Consider the following 20162-nt stretch of genomic DNA (forward strand, 5'->3'; position numbering starts at 1 on the left):
GGGTGCGGGGAGTAGAGGAGGTTCAGGAGGTGGGTTGAAGAGGACCACGTGCTCCCATCCTGACAGCCTGGGGTGGCCGCTCCCTTGACGGGCGTGCGTCTGTCTTGGGGACTGAGGGTCTCTGAAGTCAGGTCTCCTCTTACTCAAAAGCCCCCCGCCTCCGTGTTCTTCACTTGAGCGACTCCTTACAGGGCAGCACGTGCTATCCTGGAGGAAATGGAAACCCTCGGAGGTTCTCTGGTCAGGGAAGGGTGGAGCGGAAGTGGACTAAGAGGGGCTCAGCAGTGGGAGAAGGGGGAACTGGCCCGGAGTTCTCCAGGGACAGGTGTGTGTTGTCCTAGCCTGTGCTCTGGGAGTGACACCAGGTGCATTGAGATTTCAGTACCCAGCATTTTTGTGACTGAAATAAAGAAAATTCTGATTTGGCCCTTGCCTGCTTGTACACATTAACTGCTTGCTTTTTGCCCAGCATCCCTTGTTCACACAATATGATCATAAGCTGCAGATGTCCTGTTTCTTTGTCAAGAAGGAGGAGGAGATAACTTCAGAGTCACAAAAGTATTTTGTAGGAGTGAATGTCTTTAAGGACATAGAGACCAGTCCCTGTTGCCCACAAATCTGGTTGCTTAAGGGTTACCTGAGACTGAAGAAACACAGACTTTTCCCCTGAAGTGCCACCTCCCTCACTCCTTGGCCACATAGAAACTCCCTGCTTCATCCTTTTGCTAACATGGAGTTGAGGGATTTTCTCTCCTGCCTTCTTACTTTGGCCAAATCAAATAAATCTTTGTCTATCCTTAAGCACTTATGTCTCAGTGGTGGACCTCAGCTGCATATTGGGCACATGAACCTGAATCTGGGGTTCTACAAAGAGTCTCACATGCCACCACTCAACAGCCCCCTTGAACACCTACTGTGCTCGGTGCTGGGGCCCCAGACCCAGAGCTCCATGTGCTCCTCCTTTGGAAGAGCAGTCCCTGACTGAAGATGTTGTCAACGAATTTTTGGATCTTGAGGGAGCCACTGGGACCAGGAATGGAGGGGATTCGGCTTGGGGAGCCACCTGCCAGGGACTGACTCTCCTGGAGGCGGGGGACACTGAAAACCCTGGATCCAGAACCAGGAATGGGATGGGGTTTCTAGGAAGAGGGGATTCTCTTCTGGCCCCTCCCCCAAGTGCCCTGACCCTGATATTTGATCCAGAGTAAGGAGAAGGGGCATGAGGAATCTGGCTACTCCAACCCAAGGCCCCTCTCCCCCTCCATCCCTTGTTGGCCCAATAACTCTGTCACTTGAATCCCGGGTCCCGGGATGGGGGCCTGGGTCCAGTGGGCTCTGAGCTCTCCAGGGAGGAAGCCCACCTATGTGACACAGACTCCAATGACTTCCTGGGTATTAAGTAGGGTGGCAGGCCAAGTGACATGGGGGACAGAGTACGGGGTCTTTGAGGTGAGCCTTCAGGTTTCTTCCATTAGGGCTCTTGTGCACTGCTATGGCCCTGTGGGAAGAAAGGGCGCTGTGATCACTCCTATATCTTTGCTCCCACTCACCCCTAACACACCCGTCCTCTCTCTGTCCTCCAGCCCTTGGTCCAGATCCTGGGCCTATTTGAGGTTGCTGCTGCCACCAGGCCACCTCTGCTGACCACATGGAATCCCCAGTGTCCCCTGCCCCTTGTTTTCTTCAAGGGGGTCTCATCTACAGTCTGAGCTCTGGGCTGGGCAGGAACGAGTACCCCCGTCACTTGCTTCACCTCAGGAACTGGCCTGGGTGGCTGGCATCCTGTGCATGTTGAGGGGACGGTGGTGGGGATGCCAGTGGATGAACAGATTAAAGATGGCTGGGTCTAGGGCCACCCTGCTCAGCCTCATGGGTGGGCCTGTGGGGAGGAAGGCAGAGTTGGGGGCACTCATCCCTGGCCCATCCACCTTACACTTTGCATCTCATGTATCAGGTGACATGTGCCATGGCCATGTGTGGCGGGCCTGGCTCCTGACTTTCCTGGGCCAAGGTAGCTACAGGCTGGTGTCTTCTAAGAAGGAGCTGGTGAACTCCATGGGTGGATGGGATTTGCCATCTGCAGAGTTGAACCCAGGCCCTGAGGCTGGGTATTTGGTCCCCTCCCACACTCTCATCAGAACCTGGAGCCCTGGAATATCCTGGGAGCCTTTCCTCCACATGGAGAAAGACAGGGAGGCCTGTAACCGGGGCAGTGGGATGAAGTGGGTGGGCGTGGCCAGGTGGCCTGAGGGCAACAAGGCACCTGGGGTCCAGAGCTGAGGTCTGGAGTTGGGCAGGCCAGGTTTGAATCCCTGCTGTGGCCTGTGGAAGGTCACTGAGGCTCTCTGGGCTGTGGTGTCACCATCCTAGGGTGAGGATCACAACAGGATCTTCCTCTAAGGGTGGCTTGTCCTGGAGAGCATTTAGCCTCAGGGGGCCTGCTGGAAGACAGTGCCCTGGAGCTGTGGCTAAACTCCCAGTGTCTTCTGGAACCCCAGGAGGAGAAGGGGCCACAAAAGACCAGGGACAGGAAGGGCTGGGGCTGGACTGGGACAGCGTCCAGGAGTCGCTCAGTCTGGACTGGGCAGGGCACAGAGAAAGGAAGAGGAACTCGGGAAAGGAGCTGTGGTCATCTGAATTAGGCCCCCCGGGACAGTCATGTCCCAGTCCTGGACCTGTCTATGTGTCATGTTGTGTGACCACAGGGACTTTGCAGATGTGATGGCGTTAAGGAGTCTGAGGTGGGAAATGATCCTGGGTTATCCAGGTGGGTCCAAGCTGGGGTCTTTATAAAAGAAAGAGGGAGGCAGGAGGGTCCGAGTGAGAGAGATGTGGGGATGGAGAGAGAGGAAGGAAGAGAGTGAGAGAGGAAGGTAGGGAGGGAGAGAAGAGCAGCAGACAGATTTGAAGAGGCTGAGCTCTGGCTCTGAAGTTGGAGGAAGGAGCCAGGAGCTGAGTTTGTTCTCTAGAACCTGGAAAAGTCCTGGAAACGAATTCTCCCCAGAGTCCCTAGAAGGAACCTGCCCTACTGGGACCCTGATTTTAGCTATCGAGGACTCATTTTGGACTTCTGACCTCCAGACCTAGGAGAGAATCAATGTGTGATGTTTTAAGCACTAATTTAGGGGTCATTTGTGATAACAACCAGAGGAAAGTCAAACAGAAGCCATGGGAGAGACTCCCCAGGATGCCACGAGGGCCCCCCTCCCAGGCCTCACCCATCGTGACCCAGGCCTGACCCCTGCAGGCGCCCCCACTCTACAGAGGAGGGACCATGCAGGGAGGGCTGGGTGGAGCTGGGTCGTGTTCTCTCCGCTGACACCTTCCTCTCAGAGAGCAGCTGGAGCCCCAGACTCAGGGAACCTCGCAGAGAAAGTCCTGAAGAGGGACCTGGTTTTCCAGTGAAGGCCCGGGATCCCATGGAGAAGTGTTCCCAAAAATGAAGTTCCCAAAGATGGCCAGTGACTTTTCTGTTCACGCACTTGAGAGAATCACCGTGTCTTAGGGCTACCAGACAGTTAACCTGTGCATGCCTCAAGGTTCAAATCCCATTACTACTGAGGCCTTGGAGAGAACATGTTCCCACTTTTAGTTGTGAAGAGATCCCTGGCCTCAGCCTTGAGAGCACCACCTTGCCTTCAGCAAAGGGTTTGTTTAAACTTACAGAAATGATGAAGTGCGTATTACCCTCCTTGCGCTAGTTCCTAGGGAGTTCAGAGCCTGTCTTTTGCAAGTGTCTTGAGCCTCCTGTAGGCTTTTTGTGTGAATTTCCTTCCTGGCTTCCTCCAATTCCTCTTAAATGTCTGAACCTGCTGTCAGGTGCGGAATTGAGGTGGATCCCTCATTTAAGAGCTTGAGAAGTCAGTGGTGCTGGAGTGTCCTGGACAGTCTGGCTCTCAGGGATGAAAGGGAGGGGGCGAGGGTGGGTGGGAGCTGAGCTGGGCACAGAGGGAGGAGGGCCAGGGGCAAGGGCCAGGGGCAAAGAGGCTCCAGGCCTGGAGCAGGGTTTTCAGGCTGGGAAAAGAGATGGTGGGTGAAGGATCTCTGTTAGGGCAGAGATAAGAGTGTGTAACTGGAGGTCCAGCCAGAGACAACTCCTTCCGGGAAGGAGGCAGGGAGAGGGGGGCTGTGCTTTGAGGAGAAGCGGGAGGAGTGGAAGGGCAGAGGGACTGGTGTTCAGTGATCAGATTTGTCTTATCCTGGCCTATTTCATCAGGAGACACCCTGGGAGGCTATGAGACTCTCCCTCAGGGCTACTTTCCCACTGGATGCCAGGATTCCCCCCACCCAACACTGAGAACGCAGGGGAAGCCTCAAATTATATGTGAGATAAAAAAGAGAAGGAGCAGGATTTCTGGTTGACAATGAGGATATTTATTGAGAAGGGATGGATGACTTGGGATGGGGAGAGAGACCCCTCCCCTGGGATCCTGCAGCTCCAGGCCCCTGTGGCTGGGGTAAGGGTCAGGGGCCTAAGAGCATTCTGCACAGGCCACTGTCTTCTCCACGGTGCTGCCTTTGTGCGTGACCTGGCAGCTGTAGCTGTTGTGGGACCTCCACTGGTCGGACGTCAGGCTCAGGTAGCTGCTGGCCGCGTACTTGTTGTTGCTCTGTTTGGAGGGTGTGGTGGTCTCCACTCCTGTATTGACGGGGCTGCCATCTGCCTTCCAGGCCACTTCCATGGCTCCCGGGTAGAAGTCATTGATCAGACACACTAGTGTGGCCTTGTTGGCTTGGAGCTCCTCAGAGGAGAGCGGGAAGAGAGTGACCGAGGGGGCAGCCTTGGGCTGACCTGTGGGGTGGATGAGGGGGAGCGGGGGTCAGAGTCCTGGTGTCCACCTGGGGAGCCCCTGACCTCAGTCTTGAAGTGGGCATGGGACTAAGGCCCAGGGCAGGGACCTCAGGCCGAACACTTGCTGGACTGAGGTCAGGTCAGCGGTGAGTGGAGACACTCCCTCTCAGATGGGAGGCTCTTCAGTGCCCCCCACTCTTGGGGAATCACAGACCCCTTCTTGGATCTGTCTGTTTTTCATATGTTCCATCACCTACAGACCATACCTGTGCTCGCTCCACACTGGATGGGATGGAGTCCAGGACCACATCTCACCCTGGGTATCTGTCTGTCTTGGGGGTATCTGTCTCAACGCCTCCTACCAGTTCCCCTTGTTCTCGTCTTTTCATACAGGGCAGCTGTTTGTCCTGGGTTCTGGCTCTTCTCTCTCACGGGAGTGGGTTTCTTCCCCACAGATCCCCCTGGTGCCATCATTGCAGCCCCCACCCCACCTCCCTGCAGAGACCCCTCTGGTCTGCCTGGTGAGAGAGGGTGTCAGTCCCGAGGGGTGGATTCCAGTAGATCAAAGACTTCCAATTGAGGACTTTTTGTTTTTGACTCCCTGAGTTGAATGTGGAACTGTGTATGTTCGAAAGAGTTTTCATGTTGTGAGAAGTTACATGGGGGATCTGACTCTCCAGTGGGTTTTCCCTGACAAGCAGGCATCTGTCCCAGTCACTGTCCCTACCAGGAGTCCTTATCCTGGCCATCTGCTTTGGGGTCTTCCTCCAGTGGAGGAATTGGTAAGGGTCCATGTTTAGGGCCTGTTTTCTGAGACCCACCACCCTGTCCATGGTGTCCTGCCTGTCTTGGGGGAGGGAGTGCGACCCAGCACTGTGGGGCCACCTTCTCACGGGATATTCTTCCTCTGTCTTTTCCTCCTCCCATTTCCTTCCCCATCTCTCCACATCCTCAGTCAGAGGCCTCTTGTCACTATTTAACGCAGCCCCATAACTGGGACCTACAGAGGACAGAACCGCAGGAGAGGCCAGAACCCCAGGAGAGGATGGGTGACAACACTGACCCAGGAGCCCAGGCGAGGAGGGGCAAAGATTCCAGACACCCAGGCAGGCTGAGACCTTCGCCTTAGACAGGAAAGGGAAAAATCTCCCCACATTTCACTTGGGATCTCAGAGAGGAGAGAAGCAGAGAAACTTACCAATGGCGGTCAGCCTGGTGCCTCTTCCAAACATAACACACAGTGACACACCCCCACACACAAACCCCTCCGGACACACCCGACCCGTTCCCCGCTGCAGCTGCTTGGGCGCCCAGGTCCAGCGGCCCTGTCGTGAGGCAGGTCTGGCCGATAGGAGGGTGAGGTGGATGGCTCCTCCATGCATGCACACTTGACTGGAAGTTAGGGATCCCTCCACCCCCAGAGGGAGAGGGAGAGGGAGAGGGGAGAGGGAGGAGGCATGTCTGCACATCACATCTGGGTCCCCTGCTACTCTTTGTCCTGGAGGAAGCCATGTGTCCCAGCTCAGCTCCTTTGGAGACTGTCACCATGGAAGAAGTCAGAAGCCTGTTTGTGCCACACAGAATGTGGAGCTGGTCCCCATTGGAGAACCGAGTCCTCTGGATGTCCAGCACAGCCCCAGTGGGATGCCCATGTGGCAATGATTCTAAATAGCACAGGAGAGTGTGTGTGCGCGTCTGTATTTGCACGCAGGCAAGTTTGTTTGTGAATACCTGTGTGCCTAGAGATGTTCATGTGTGTTTATGTTTGTGAATATGTGTGTATGTGTGTTTGTTTCATTGCCCGGGCCCCCCATCCTGTGCTACCTTCCAGGACAATAATCAGCCCGGTTCTTAGATCCCACATACAGCTCTTAAAAAGACCAATTGGTTTACAGGCACGTCTCTGGCACCGCTCCGGAATCTCTTGATTGACCTTGACCTCCCCAGCCCCACTGACCATCCATGGGTAACTGGACATTAGGTATTTGAGGTGTGGTCAGTTTTGGACTGACTACTTAGGGGTGAGCGTGGAGTTGACCCTTATTTCCCTGGGCACTTGAATATAACAGGGACACTGGTGACACATGTGGGACCAAGGGTACCCAGCTGGCCTGTGGGGTGTGTGACTTGGGTCCAGACGATCAGGGTCCAGGCTGTGCCTGCTTCAGAGATAGATGTGGTGGTAGAGGGCAGGGTCCTGGGAGTCAGGAACAGGGTGGGCCCCTGAGGAGTAGGGGAGACCAAGGGCCCGTGGACTGGAAAGGCTGCTCCTGCCTGAGAAGGAAGGATTCCTTGAGAGAGGGAGACTGTCCAGAGAGTGAGGCCTGATGATCCGTGGAGGGAACTCGTTTTCTGGAGGCCATGGGGAACCAAGGAGAGGTTGCCCCAGGCTGCTGGAGGTGGACATGTCCACACAAGCACAACACATATAGGAAAGAGGGGCAATCCTGGGACCTGCTTCTCAAGGCTATGTTCTGGAATATTCTCTGGGCCTTTCTAGGTGATGGTGGAACTACCTCTCAGAAACAATCCAGACCCCATTCTCACAAGTCTAAAATAATTTTGTTCATCTTGCAGGTTGGACCAATTTCGGGTAGAAAATGTATAAACAGAAACAAAACACAAAACCCAAGGTTTTTGGTTGACTGAAGATATTTATTGAAGATTTCTTGAGTGCAGGGAGAAGGGCCGAATGGCTTGGGATGCAGAGAGACCCCTCTCCTGGGATCCTGCAGCTCCAGGCCCCCGTGGGTGGGGTGAGGGGTGGGAACCTATGAACATTCTGCAGGGGCCACTGTCTTCTCCACGGTGCTCCCTTCGTGCGTGACCTGGCAGCTGTAGCTCTTGTGGGACTTCCACTGGTCGGACGTCAGGCTCAGGTAGCTGCTGGCCGCGTACTTGTTGTTGCTCTGTTTGGAGGGCGTGGTGGTCTCCACTCCCGCGTTGACAGCGCTGCCATCTGCCTTCCAGGCCACTTTCACGGCTCCCGGGTAGAAGTCACTGATCAGACACACTAGTGTGGCCTTGTTTGCTTGGAGCTCCTCAGAGGAGGGCGGGAAGAGAGTGACCGAGGGGGCAGCCTTGGGCTGACCTGTGGGGTGGATGAGGGGGAGGGGTGTCAGAGTCCCGGTGTCCACCCGGGGAGCCCCTGACCTCAGTTTTCAGGTGGATGAAGGACTAAGGATAGGGACCTTAGGCCGGGTCTTGCTGTACTGAGGTCAACTTGGCAGTGGTGGGGACTCTCACCTCCTGATGGGAAATTCCTCAGCATCTGAGGACTGAGGAGTATCAGGCCTCTTTTGCTCCAGCCTCATCTTCAGATTTTCCCCTCCTTATCACCCAGCTCTCACTTCACCTGTGCTCCCTGACGCTGGTTGGGTTCAGCCATGGGCCCTCATCTTTCCTTGGGGGACGTCTCTGTCTGAACATCCCCTGCCAGGTCCCTCGTCTGGGTCTATTCACGAGGGCATCTGTGTCCTGTTTTTAGGTTCTCCTCCCTTTTGATGAGTAAGTTTCTTTCCCATTTGTCCCCTGGCACCATCATTGCGGTCTCTGCCCCACTTTCCCACAGGGGCCCCTCGGTGGGGACGGGGTGTCAGTCCCAGGAGCTGGCTCCCTGAGAGTCCAGGAGATGGAGGGCTTTCATGTGAAGTATACTTTCTGTTCTGAGCCTAGCGCTGTGTCTGCTCTGTGGGGTCTCCTTGTCATATTGGGAGATCTGGCTGTGCTAGGACATCTGTCTGTCCTGACTGGTCCCTGTCACCTGTGCCCACCAGGAGTGCCTCCCTCAGCATCTGCTTTGGGGTCTCTCCTTTTCGGTAGGATGGGAAGGCCCTAACCTTGGCCTGAATATCCTGAGAAGCACCCTGTCCGTGGCAGCCTGTCTGTCCTGGGGGAGGAGGGACCCAGCACCCTGGGGTCACCTCAAAGGACATTCTTTCTCCATCCTTGTACCCCTTCATTTCCCCAAGTCCTCAGTCAAAGATGTCCTTTCTTGGTTTTTAAAGCAGCCGCATTGTTGGGACCCAGAACCCTAGGGAGCTGAACTGTTTCCAGCATCCTTCCCCTGTCCCACGGCCCTGGTGCCCTAGCCAGAGCCCCTGCTCTGCTGGTCTTTGGGGCCGGGAGCCTCCGTGTGAGGGAGCAGAACATCCCAGAGCCCAGGGGAGAATGCCCTGTAAGTGACAGCGGCAGGTTCAGGCCTCAGCAGGGAGCAGGAAAGAGGTCACTGGGATCTTCCCATCATGCCCCACCAAGTGCCTAAGAAGAGACAGGCTGGAGGAGTTTAGAGCCAGGAAAAAAGGCAATGGTGGCAGACCCCAGAGAGATTGAGACCCCTGCCCTAGAGAGAACAGAAAGGTGAGGAAAGTCTCCCCAGATCTCACCCTAGACCCAAAAGAATAGAAAAGGGGACTCACCAAGGACGGTCAACTTGGTGCCACCTCCGAACACATTACACTGTGATATAACCCTGCACACAAACCCTCCTAATACACCCGACCCAACCCCCCTGCAACCCTGCAGCTGCTCACAAGATGCAGGGTCCAGCCCCTTTTTCTCATGGGTGGGTGAGCCACAGGTGGGGTGAAGGGGTCACCTTCTACTGACCCGAATATCACTTCCTTGGGGGCGTGGGAGTTCATCCACCCAAGTCATGGGAAGGGTTGACAGGTCTGTGTGGAATTGTCTCCCAGGTAATTGCATTTCTGAGGGGGAGTTGGGTGGCTTGGATCAGCTGGTGTCAGGAATGCCAGGGAGGAGGAGGAGGAGGAGGTGAGCGGCTGGGTGATACCACTGACATGGTGCATCTGGGACCCCTTTGAGAAGTTGGGAATGGTAGGGAGGGTCCTTGATGCCCCCCACATCCTCAGCACTGGAGGTCATGGTGGGATAGGCTTGGAATCAGGAATGGGGGTTTGTGGGGAGAATGACGTTGACCATAGGGACACAGACCCCACTGTAAGGCCTGAACTCCAGCATCCTTGGCCCAGCTGTTCTGAAGGAGCAGCTCACAGGTCACTGCCCAGGTCCCCCTCCTGAGCCTATGGGGACAGCTTCCTACCTACGGGCTGTGTGTGCTGGATGAGAGCTGCAATGGCCCAGAGGAGAGCTCCTCAAGGGAGGTCATAGGCCTCACTGGCAGTGTGGTTTCCTCCAGGAGCTCTAGGTGTGTGGGGTCTCTGCGTCCCCTTCAGCTCCCTCGGCTTACACACACTGCCACATGTGTGTGCTGTGCAGTCCCTTATATGCACGGGTGACCTACACTGCCTGTGCTCAGGAGTGTCACCAGCACGGGGGGTACCCACAGTGGATGGACATGTGCAGTGCGGGGCCTGGACATACACAGCCTGGACCTGCATCCTGGTCTGGGCCCATTGATGACCTGAAGAGCTCACACCTAGGACACACACCTGGCACCCTGCAGTCTCCAACAGTATTCCCCACAGCAAACACCTCCCCGGACTGCTGAGATGTGGCCTGCTGATCCCTGATCAGAATTTCATCCACATCTTCTGTCTTACCCTTGGCCTGGACAGAAAACCCTGCCCCAGCCTCCCATATCCAGGGGTGACCCCCTAGTCCCAAAGCCTGGAGACTACAGGTCCCAGATTTGCTTTGCTCATGTCCTGACCTGGGCCTGACTGCAGCCCCTTCTACCTGGGCCCTTCCTGATCCTTCCAGAAAGATGCCTAACATGAACATGTATGTTTGTGTGCATGGTGTGCGAGTGCACGTGTGTGCGTATTATAGCTCAGATCCCATGTTGAGTTCTTCAGAAGACAAATCAGCTTCACCCAAGCTCCTGGCATAACCCCAGAATCTGACTCTTGACTTTGAACTCATCAGTTATTTGACCGCTTGTGCACAGCAGGGCATTAGACTTTCATAGTGGCGTCAGTGAGGAGCAGAGCTGACCCTTGTCTCCTATGAATGTTGAATACAGCTGGGACATCCAGTGACACCTGGGGTGAGAGGCACCCAGAGGGGGATGTGGGGTGAGTGACTAGGGTCGAGGGAGTAAGCGTCCCATCAGTGATTGTTACAAGGGGTTTTGTAGGGTCCCTGGGATGACGGGAACAGAGTGTGCCCATGGAGAAGGGGAGATGCTCTAGGCTTTGATGAAGAATACAGGTGGGGTGACCACATGGCCTTGGAGGGGGATGTACAAACACCTTGAGAGAGGGATGGCATCTGGACAGTGAGGGCCAAGGGCAATAAGGACGGGAGCTGAGATATTCTCCCAGGCCATAGGGATGTAAGGAGGGTGTGTCCCCGGGCAGCCAGAGTTGGATGTGCTCACAGGGCAGCAGGAAGCACAGTGGAGACATGGGTAAGAATGAAGATGCCTGGGTCCTTCTGAAGACTATTTCCTTATTCTGGAACATTCTATGGGGATGGGGTGATGGAAAAAGTATGACTCAGAGAAACATCAGGATGCTCCCAGGGAGCATTGTCACAAGTTCAAAGGACTCTGTTCACCTTTGGTTGGAGATAATCAAATTTAGGATGGAAAGTGGATAAACAAAAATGAGCAGACAGCATGTTTTCTGATTGACAAGGAGGATATTTATTGAGGGTTTATTGGGTGTTGGCAGAAGGACTGGATGACTTGGGGTGGGAGGGAACACCTCTGCCCTGGGATCCTGCAACTCCAGGCCCCTGTGGGTGGGGTGAGGGTCGGGGGCCTAAGAACATTCTGCATGGGCCACTGTCTTCTCCACGGTGCTCCCTTCGTGTGTGACCTGGCAGCGGTAGCTTCTGTGGGACTTTCACTGCTCAGGCATCAGGCTTAGGTAGCTGCTGGCCGCATACTTGTTGCTCCATTTGGAGGGTTTGGTTGTCTCCATGCCCTTGGTGACTGGGGTGCCATCTGCCTTCCAGGCCACTGTCACGGCTCCTGGGTAGAAGGCATTTATGAGACACACCAGTGTGGCCTTGTTGGCTTGGAGCTCCTCAGAGGAGGGTGGGAACAGAGTGACCAAGGGGGTGGCCTTGGACTGACCTGCCGAATGGATGGGGGGCAGGGGGTCAGAGTCCTGGTGTCCACCTGGGGAGCCCCTGACATCAGTGTGTGAGGGGTGTTCAGGCCCCCCAGTGCCAGTGCAGGACCTCTCAGATGTGGTCCACAGTGTCTCAGAAGGGTGTGACATGATGTTCCTAAAATAATTCGGTCAGTCAGAAAACCTCTGAGCTTGACCCCTGCTCATCGCCTGCTTGGAAACCTTCCTAGGACTTGGGCTTTTGTACAGACAGTGGACCTTCAGTTTCCTGGCCCTGCCTCACTCTGTCATCCTGACGTGGTCCGGCTCTGGCTGTGTTCTCTGAGCTCTGTGAGCCTCCTGTCAGATTCCGTGTGGAAACTTTTCTCACCTGACATAGCTGCTCGGGGTTAGGGGAGAGTGGGTCTCTCACCTAAGGGCTCTGTTTGTACCCACATCTCCTGCAGCCTCTGCAGTGGAGTCAGGGCCTTTGCTCACCCAAGTCCCACTGTCTGTCTGTCCTGGACTCTTTTTCTGTGGAGTCTGTGTTAGAATCTCTCTGTGTTTAGGGTCAATCTACAGTTTTTGTGCCTTGGGATCTGCCTGTCAGTGAACTCAGTGGTTCCTGCTTCTAGGGGTGCCTCCCATAGAGACCCAACAGCCACCTCCCAGAATGCCATGGCCTTTCATGACCCTTCGCCTGGCTCCTTCATGTCCAGAGCCTTTCCCTCCTGACAGGGCTTCAGGGGTCCCAGGCCAGCTCAGGGCTCTCTCCTTGGGAGCCCACAGAAACCTGGAGAGGTCCCTGCACCTCCTACCTTGTTGCCAGCCTGGATCCGGAGTCCCACAGTCCAGGGGACTGGGCCCTGAGACTCTGATTTTCCATTTCCCAATCTTGGCTTTGAGGGTTTCAGGTCCTTCTAAACTCTCCCAGATGGTCACTTCTTCAAGCCCCTTGTTCCCTCTCCCCCATGAGATGGGACCTCAGTTTCCCTTGCACAAAGCTCGGTAGGCAGTTAGAAGCCCAGGCGGGGGGAGGACAGAACTGAGCAAGTTTTAGGGAAGCAGCCTGGCCCTGGCAGACAGACAGACGAATGAGTTTCAGTAGCTCATCCAGTCTAGTGCCCTAGCTCTGAGGCCAGAGGTGAAGGGGTCTTGGTGACCCACTGAGGCAAGGGTCTGAACAGGGAGGGGCGAGATCCTTGACCAGGACCTAGGCTCCAGAGCGAAAGCTTCACCACAGGTCAACAAAAGATACAGAAAAGAACAAAAGCAGCAGAAAATTTATCAGTACTTTGGGGAGAGCAGGGAAGGAGGGGGAAGAGACTCACCTAGGATGGTCAGCTTGGTCCCCTCACCGAACACCCAATGCTGTGACACAGACCTATACAAAAACTTTCCCTGGATGCCCCTACCCCCAACCCCTGCTGCAGCTGTGATGGAGGAAGCTGGGGCCACTGCTCCTGGTGGCATCTGCTGATGAGGGAGTTCACACAGCTGCCACACTCATCCCCACAGAGAGAGGTTGACAGGTGACATCCTGTGACCAGCATCAGGATCCCTAGAAATCCTGGTTCCTGGAGGACAATGGATTTGGTTTTCCCAGCAACCATCATGTAGCTATGGGGATGAGTTTATTGGAGGGCATTATGTCACTAGGAGTGAACTTCTGTGGTCAGGGAAAAATGGTCTCCCTGGTGGAGCTGACTCAACACTGACTACTTGGTGACACCCTGGGTGATGCAGAGAGTACCCTCTCCCTCCAGGGAGAAGCAGGTTACCCTAGAGTGCGGTGTCCTGGGAACCTTCCCATGAACGTAGCTGTGACTCCAGGAGTCTCAGCCCCACCTTCCCTGGGCTTGTCCTATTTGGGATGGGCCTGGCCAGTGAGGCCTGGCTGGTCCCCACTGGAAATGCCAGCCCCATCCTCCAGGTCCAGGGTGAAACGGAAGGATCTCTTGCACCCCTCAACCTGTTCTGATATTGGTGGGTGAGGTGGGGCAGTGGCTGCCATTGTGTTATTGAAATAAGGGGGACATAAAGGAGCTCCCGAGTGTGGTCTCCAAATATCACCTTCCGCGAAGGGACGTGAGGTCAGTGCGGTATCCCAGGCATGGGGCAGGAAAGGGACATGATGAGACAGAACCTCTCATCCTCTGAGAAATCAGGAGCCACGGAAGCTCCTGGGGTAATGGGAGAAAATCAGATGCCACCTGAGGAGGTGCCCAGTGGGTAAGTGTTCATGTTTTGTAGCCGCATTGTCATTGCCAATTCAATATAACCACAGTGGAACCCGCATGTCAGATGTCCTCACATGCACACCAGCGGTTTGCCCTGAAGGATGTCTAGGCATCAGATCATCAGTTATCAAAGTGTTGAACAAAAGGGAAGAATGTACATTTTTTCTTTTTCCCAAAGCATGAAGCACACTCCCGAGTGCACAGTGCAGCTGCTGGGCCCTCCCTTCAGGAAGCCCTCATGAGGAGGAGGTGAACTGAAGCCTCGGCCCTCTGCCTTCCTTCTCATCTGAGGCACAAAGTTATTGATCATTAAATGCAGCTGATATCACTAAAGGAATGACAACACTAGCATGGGTGGCTTTTCCGGAAGTAGCCACATGTCCTGGGAAGGGATTATGCCAATGTCCAGCCTGAACCCCCTTGAGTCTTTTGATGCTAGAACCATTTTTTAGGAAAAGAGAGGTTGAGGGAAGCACTGGATTCCTCTCAGGGAGGCGGCGGCTGCATCCGGACTGTGGGACCAGCTCACTGCTCCTGCAGCTCCTGCCTTGCCAGGGAAAGCCAGAGGCATTTGGGAAGACACCTGCAGATGGGATGGGCCTAAAAACACATTCACCAGTGATAACATCAAGTATTTAATCCACATAGAAACAAAATTAAAACTATGAATATGCAGCAGCACCACAGAGTCAACTAAAAAGAGACACAATGATATTCACAAGACATTTGATGAGACCCTCATTAACTATTTTTGATGTCAAGAAATCCTTGAATTCTCTCCACTTAAGTGTGTGATGACTAGCATTTGCTTCACGCCCTTGCCTGAGGGAGTAGTTTAGTTATTCTGCTGTGGGTGGGTCCGCATTACCTGAAAATGGATGATGCTGGGGACCGGGTGAGGGGAACCTTGGAGTCATTACTATTCTTCTGTAACCCTATTTTTGTGTTCAGAGGTGTTCATCATAAAAACGTACAACAACTTATAGAGAGGGTGAAGCTTGGGACCGTGTCTCCCATGGGCTTGAATTTTCATAGCTGTGAAATGGGTCACACAGAGGCGGAGGAACGCTGGGTGCCTGAAATTCAGTTCGGCTCACGGCTGTGATTTGGGGCAGGGGTGGCTGCGATTGAGCTCCAAAGGGGCCCCTCTCTTTCTGCATCATTGTGGAAAATGTCCCCAGGCCTTGCAGCTCTGTCCTTGCCCTGGCTGGCCACCCAGCAGCTGCTGCCATGTCCCTGATGAACCAGAGACAGTGGGGTCCCAGCCCGGTCACTATGGATTCACCGAGGCAGTCAAGGCCTTCAAGGGACCAAATTGCCCACTGTCAGGGACCCTGGGATGAGGGTGTCTCTGAGTGAGGCTGCACGTGCACCATGGTGCAGGGGGCGAGGGGACGACAGAACAACGTGAGTGACGGAGGGAGTGGGGCCTGGTGGTATGAGGGTGTTTGGGGCAGTTGAGGTCCCGTGGAAGCCTGACTTTGCCTATAGCCCCAAGGTCACGCCCACCCTGTGCTGACCTTGCGTGACCCAGCCTTGATTCTCGTCCAGAATGAGACTCTGACACAGACTCTCCCCGACAACCATGGGATGCCCATTCTGTGCCTGGGACAGTGTCTTTGCTCATTTCCAAGCTGAGCATCGCAGGCTCAGCCACACACCAAGCACACACTCACTCCACCCTAGAGCCTGACTTTAGAATTGGGAACTTCATGGTTGAGATCTCAGCCACGTGCTGGTTAACTTTGAACCTCTAAGCCCATTTGATCACAACTGGTCACCTGTGTGCCCCAGCCTCACCCCAGGTTCCAGAGCTCGTGACATGAACACCAGTATCTTGCAGAGCATACTAGGGCTCACTGAGTTGACTGGGACGTTGAGCAGGATTCTGGACTTCCTGTTTCCCTGTTGCAGGGCTTGTCAGTGTCTTTGCTTAGCCAACCCGTGTTGTGAAAATCTGTGAAATCCACCTGTGAGTTTCCATTCCCAGTTCCTTTCCACAAGTTCCTGGTGATGGCACCACCATGGACTTCTCACCCAATAAACGGCACCAGGATTTTCCTCATCCCCACTGAGAATTCAAGGAGGTTGCAAATTAAATATTAGATAAGAAACGAAGAGAGGGAGCAGGGTTTCTTGTTGACAATGAGGATATTTATTGAGGGATTTGGGGAGTGCAGGGAGAAGGGCTGGATGACTTGGGGTGGGAGAGGGGAGACACAGGCCGTGATCCCGCAGGTCTAGGACCCCGTGGGTAGGTGAGGGTCGGATACCTAAGAACATGCTGCAGGGGCCACTGTCTTTTCCACGGTGTTCCCTTCCTGCGTGACCTGGCAGCTGTAGAGGTTGTGGGACTTCCACTGTCTGGCACCAGGCTCAGGTGGCCTTGTTGCTCTGTTTGGAGGGCGTGGTGGTCTCCACACACTGGGTGATGGAGATGTCACCTACCTTCCAGGCCACTGTCATGGCTCTCAGGTAGAAGTCACTCATGAGACATACCAGTGTGGTCTTGTCTTGGAACTCCCTGCCTCTGGGGTCAGAGGAGATGAAGGTGTCTCAGTGACCAGCTGAGGCATACAGGAGTTCTGAATAGGGAGGGGAGAGATTAGCCTCCCAGGACCGAGGTTCTAAAGGAAACCCTGACCACAGGCTGTGGCAAGTCACAGACAAAGATCGAAATCAGAATAAAATTGCCACCAACTTGGCGAGAGCAGGGAAGGAAAGGGAAGAAGACACTCATCTACAATGGTCAGCTGGGTCCCTCCACAGAATACCAAATGCCGTGACACGGGTTCATACAAAAACTCTTCCCTGGGGCCCCCAACTCCCCCTCCCCATCCCCCACCTGAAGCTATGATGCAGGAAGCCAGACCACTGCCCCTGGCGGGCATTTGCTCAGCAGAGTCCACACACCTGCCTCCCCTTCTGGAGCTGAGATGGGACGGTCAACCCCATGTATGCAATAATGGGATGTCTGGAAATGGAGAGGCCTGAGGAAGTTGGTATCTGGATCAGATTTTCCATGTGACTGTGACCCAGGAATGGGAATGAGCTCTTTGGAGGGCATTTGCTTCACGAAGGGAGTGAAGTGACACAGAAGGGGACAGGGATTGTCTATACTTACAGGGTTGTAACCCTGATCTCTTGGTGTGACTGCAGGGTAAGAGCTGGAGGCGTCCTCAAGTGTCCCCAGTGAGTGCCTTAGAGGAGGGGCAGCTTGCCTCACAGCCAGCAGTCATGGGAAGCTCCAGTGTGACCACAACCACATCTCCAGGGGGTCTCACTTCTATCCTCCTGGTGTTGTCTTAGTTTGGGATGGGCTTGCTAGGTTCTAGTATGAAATGCCAGCCTCAACCTCCAGGGAAAAGTTGGAAGCAAGCCCCTGTTACCCTTTCAGGGTCTCATCTCATTTTTGGGTATGTCTGGAGTTTCTGACTCAAAAGGGCTGTGTGAGTAGCACCCCAAGTGTGGTCACTAAATCCCACCTCCCACTTACGGGGACCAGTCCACTTGAGGTTAATGGGCAATTCCAGACACAAAGGCAGGAGAAAGATGTGCCCAGGACAGATTGTGAACAGAGAGCAGAAAGCTGTCAAGATCTACTGGGTTCTTTCAGGAGGATCCTGGGGCCACCAGAAGAGGCATCCAGTGGGCCATGGTGGGTCATTGTCATCATCAATAAAACAGAACTGTGGTGGACTCAAGTGAGTCATATACAGTAACATAACTGAGCTCACCATGAAATAATTGTTCATCTTCACAGGATGGCAGGCAACACGGTCATCATTATTAAGATGCTAAATGAAAGTAAAGACGCAACATGTCTATGCTCTTTCTTACTGAAATAAGAATCGTACTCCCAGAGGAGCACAGAACATATGACGGCACACGCTCAGTAGAAGGAAAAGGTGGTCGAACTGAAGTGCGGTCACCTTGCATCTGTATACCATCTAATGGCACTGGATACTAAGTGCAAAGCCCAGCTAACGTTACAAATAGATGACCCCATATGGGAGCCCACTAGCCAAGCGGTCTTGCTGAAAAGTCACACTGAGCCTTGTTAAAACTTTCTGTCCAAGAACCCATTTTCAGGAAACACAGAAGCAGAGAGGAGCGCTTGGTTCCAGCTTGGGGAGGTAGCAGGCTGCATCCTGACCGTGGGAAGGTCCTGGGACCAGCCCTCAGCTCCTGTAGCTCCTGCCTTGCAAGGAAATTAAAAATCAACTAGGAAGATACCTGCAGATGGAACAGGTCTAAAAACACAGCCACCAGTCACAATTTCCAACTGTATGGAATCCTCATAGAAATGAAATGCAAAACCACAAAATAACAACACAAACCCAGGTCTAGTGAAAGAAACATAGGACATTTGTGAAGTATTTGATGGGAAACGTCCTTTTTTTGATACGAAAGAATTTTTGACAATTTCTATTTAGGTTTGTGAGCATGTAGTTTTTTGGGCGTCCATATGTTTAGAGACACAAATGGAATGTTTAATGGGCATGATGTCTACAATTTGCTGCAAACAACTGTGTAAAAGAGGTTACTTGATTGTGGGTGGGTCAACACGAGCTGTATTATCCTCATGTTTTTAAATTTTCTTATTGTCAGTTTCCTGTAATGTCTGACAAGGCAGTAATGAGAGAGATTAGTTTTGGGACAGTACCAGGGGACATCCAGAGGGGAGTCTGGCTTCCTACCCAGCAGGGCCATTGAGAAGGTGGAGAGCAATGCGGTCCTCTTTGCTATTGGAGTCTCAGCTTTCCCATCCATGAAATGGGGCCAGGCAGGGTAGTGGGAATCAGGACCCTTAAGTTTCTTTCTAACTTGTAGGTTGTGATTTGGGGCAGGGGTGGCTATGATTAGGTTCCAAGAGGAGCCCCTTCTCTGCCCCACTATGGCCCTAGAGTTCCCTGCCCTTGCAGGCTCTGTCTCCGGCCTGGCCTGACCACCCAGCAACTCTGGTGAAGGCACCTGCCACATCGCTGATGTGCTGGAGGCACCAAAAAGGGGCCTGACAGCGCCCAAGACTGATGAGGAGTGCTGGGAAGTACATCTCCCAAGGCCATCTCACCCACTGTTGGGGACCCTGGGACGATTGTGTCTCTGACATCAGGCTGTAGGTGCATATGGAGGGGCTGAGTCACATGAGTGAGGGAGGGAGTAGGCCCTGGTGGGGTGGGGTCTAGGACAGCTGAGTCTTATGAAAGCCTGACCTGCCTGTAGCCCTTAATTCACACTTACCCTGCCCTGACCTTGTGTGACCTGGCCCTGATTCTTGGGTGAAGATGATTTTGACACAGCCTCCATCAGATAGCCAGTGATGCCCATTCTGTGCTTGAGATGGTACCTTTCTCATTCAGTCCAGTCCACCTGAGTCCTACCCTCACACAGGCTGGCCATTGTGGCTCCAGCCATAACTATAATCTAACTCTACTGTGTCCCCTGACTTTAGAATTTGAGACTCTTCATGGTTGAGATTGCAGCCCTATGCTCTCTTTCTGACCTGGCCAGTGTTAACCCTGAGCCTGACCCATTTGATCACAACGAATCATCTGTGTGCCTCAGCCTTGGCCCATGTCCCAGCACTAGTGACATGAATATCAGTGTCTTGAAGAGCACCCTAGGGCTAAGTTGGTTGAGACAGTGAATAGAACTCTTGACTTGCAAGGTTATATAAAATGAACTGTTGGCTGGGCGCAGTGGCTTACACCTGTAATCCCAGCACTTAGGGAGGCTGAGGCGGGCAGATCACAAGGTCAGGAGATCGAGACCATCCTGGCTAACATAGTGAAACCCCGGCTCTACTAAAAATAGAAAAATTAGCCGGGCATGGTGGTGGGCACCTGTAGTTCCACCTACTCGGGAGGCTGAGGCAAGAGAATGGCGTGAACCTGGGAGGCAGAACTTGCAGTGAGCCGAGATCACACCCCTGAACTCCAGCCTGGGCCACACAGCAACACTCCGTTTCAAAAAAAAAAAAAAAAAAAGAAAAGAAAAAAACTGTTTACAACTGCAGGACTTGTTAGCATCTTTCATAGCTAATGTGCATTGTGAAAGTGAGAACTACACTAAAGGGTTCCATTTTGCAGCCTTTTCATGTCTCCCTGGTGATGGCACAACCATGGACCCCTCACCTAGTAAATGGTC

General features: G+C 53.7%; 2 gene segments (V, D, J or C); both read right to left on the reverse strand.

The window, feature by feature from the left end:
- Positions 1–4358: 4358 nt before the first annotated feature.
- LOC112632399 lies at positions 4359–6174 on the reverse strand. The segment is given in 2 exon segments: positions 4359–4792; positions 5991–6174. Coding segments are annotated over 2 exon segments (504 nt in total).
- Positions 6175–7430: 1256 nt separating this feature from the next.
- LOC112633745 overlaps positions 7431–20162 on the reverse strand; it is a 674114-nt gene continuing 661382 nt past the window's right edge. Inside the window, 2 exon segments of the V gene segment in view lie at positions 7431–7883; positions 9211–9250. Of these exon segments, the coding sequence occupies positions 7564–7883; positions 9211–9250 (360 nt within the window).

This window comes from Theropithecus gelada, chromosome 10 (genome assembly GCF_003255815.1).
Source record: "Theropithecus gelada isolate Dixy chromosome 10, Tgel_1.0, whole genome shotgun sequence".
NCBI classification, from domain to species: domain Eukaryota; kingdom Metazoa; phylum Chordata; class Mammalia; order Primates; family Cercopithecidae; genus Theropithecus; species Theropithecus gelada.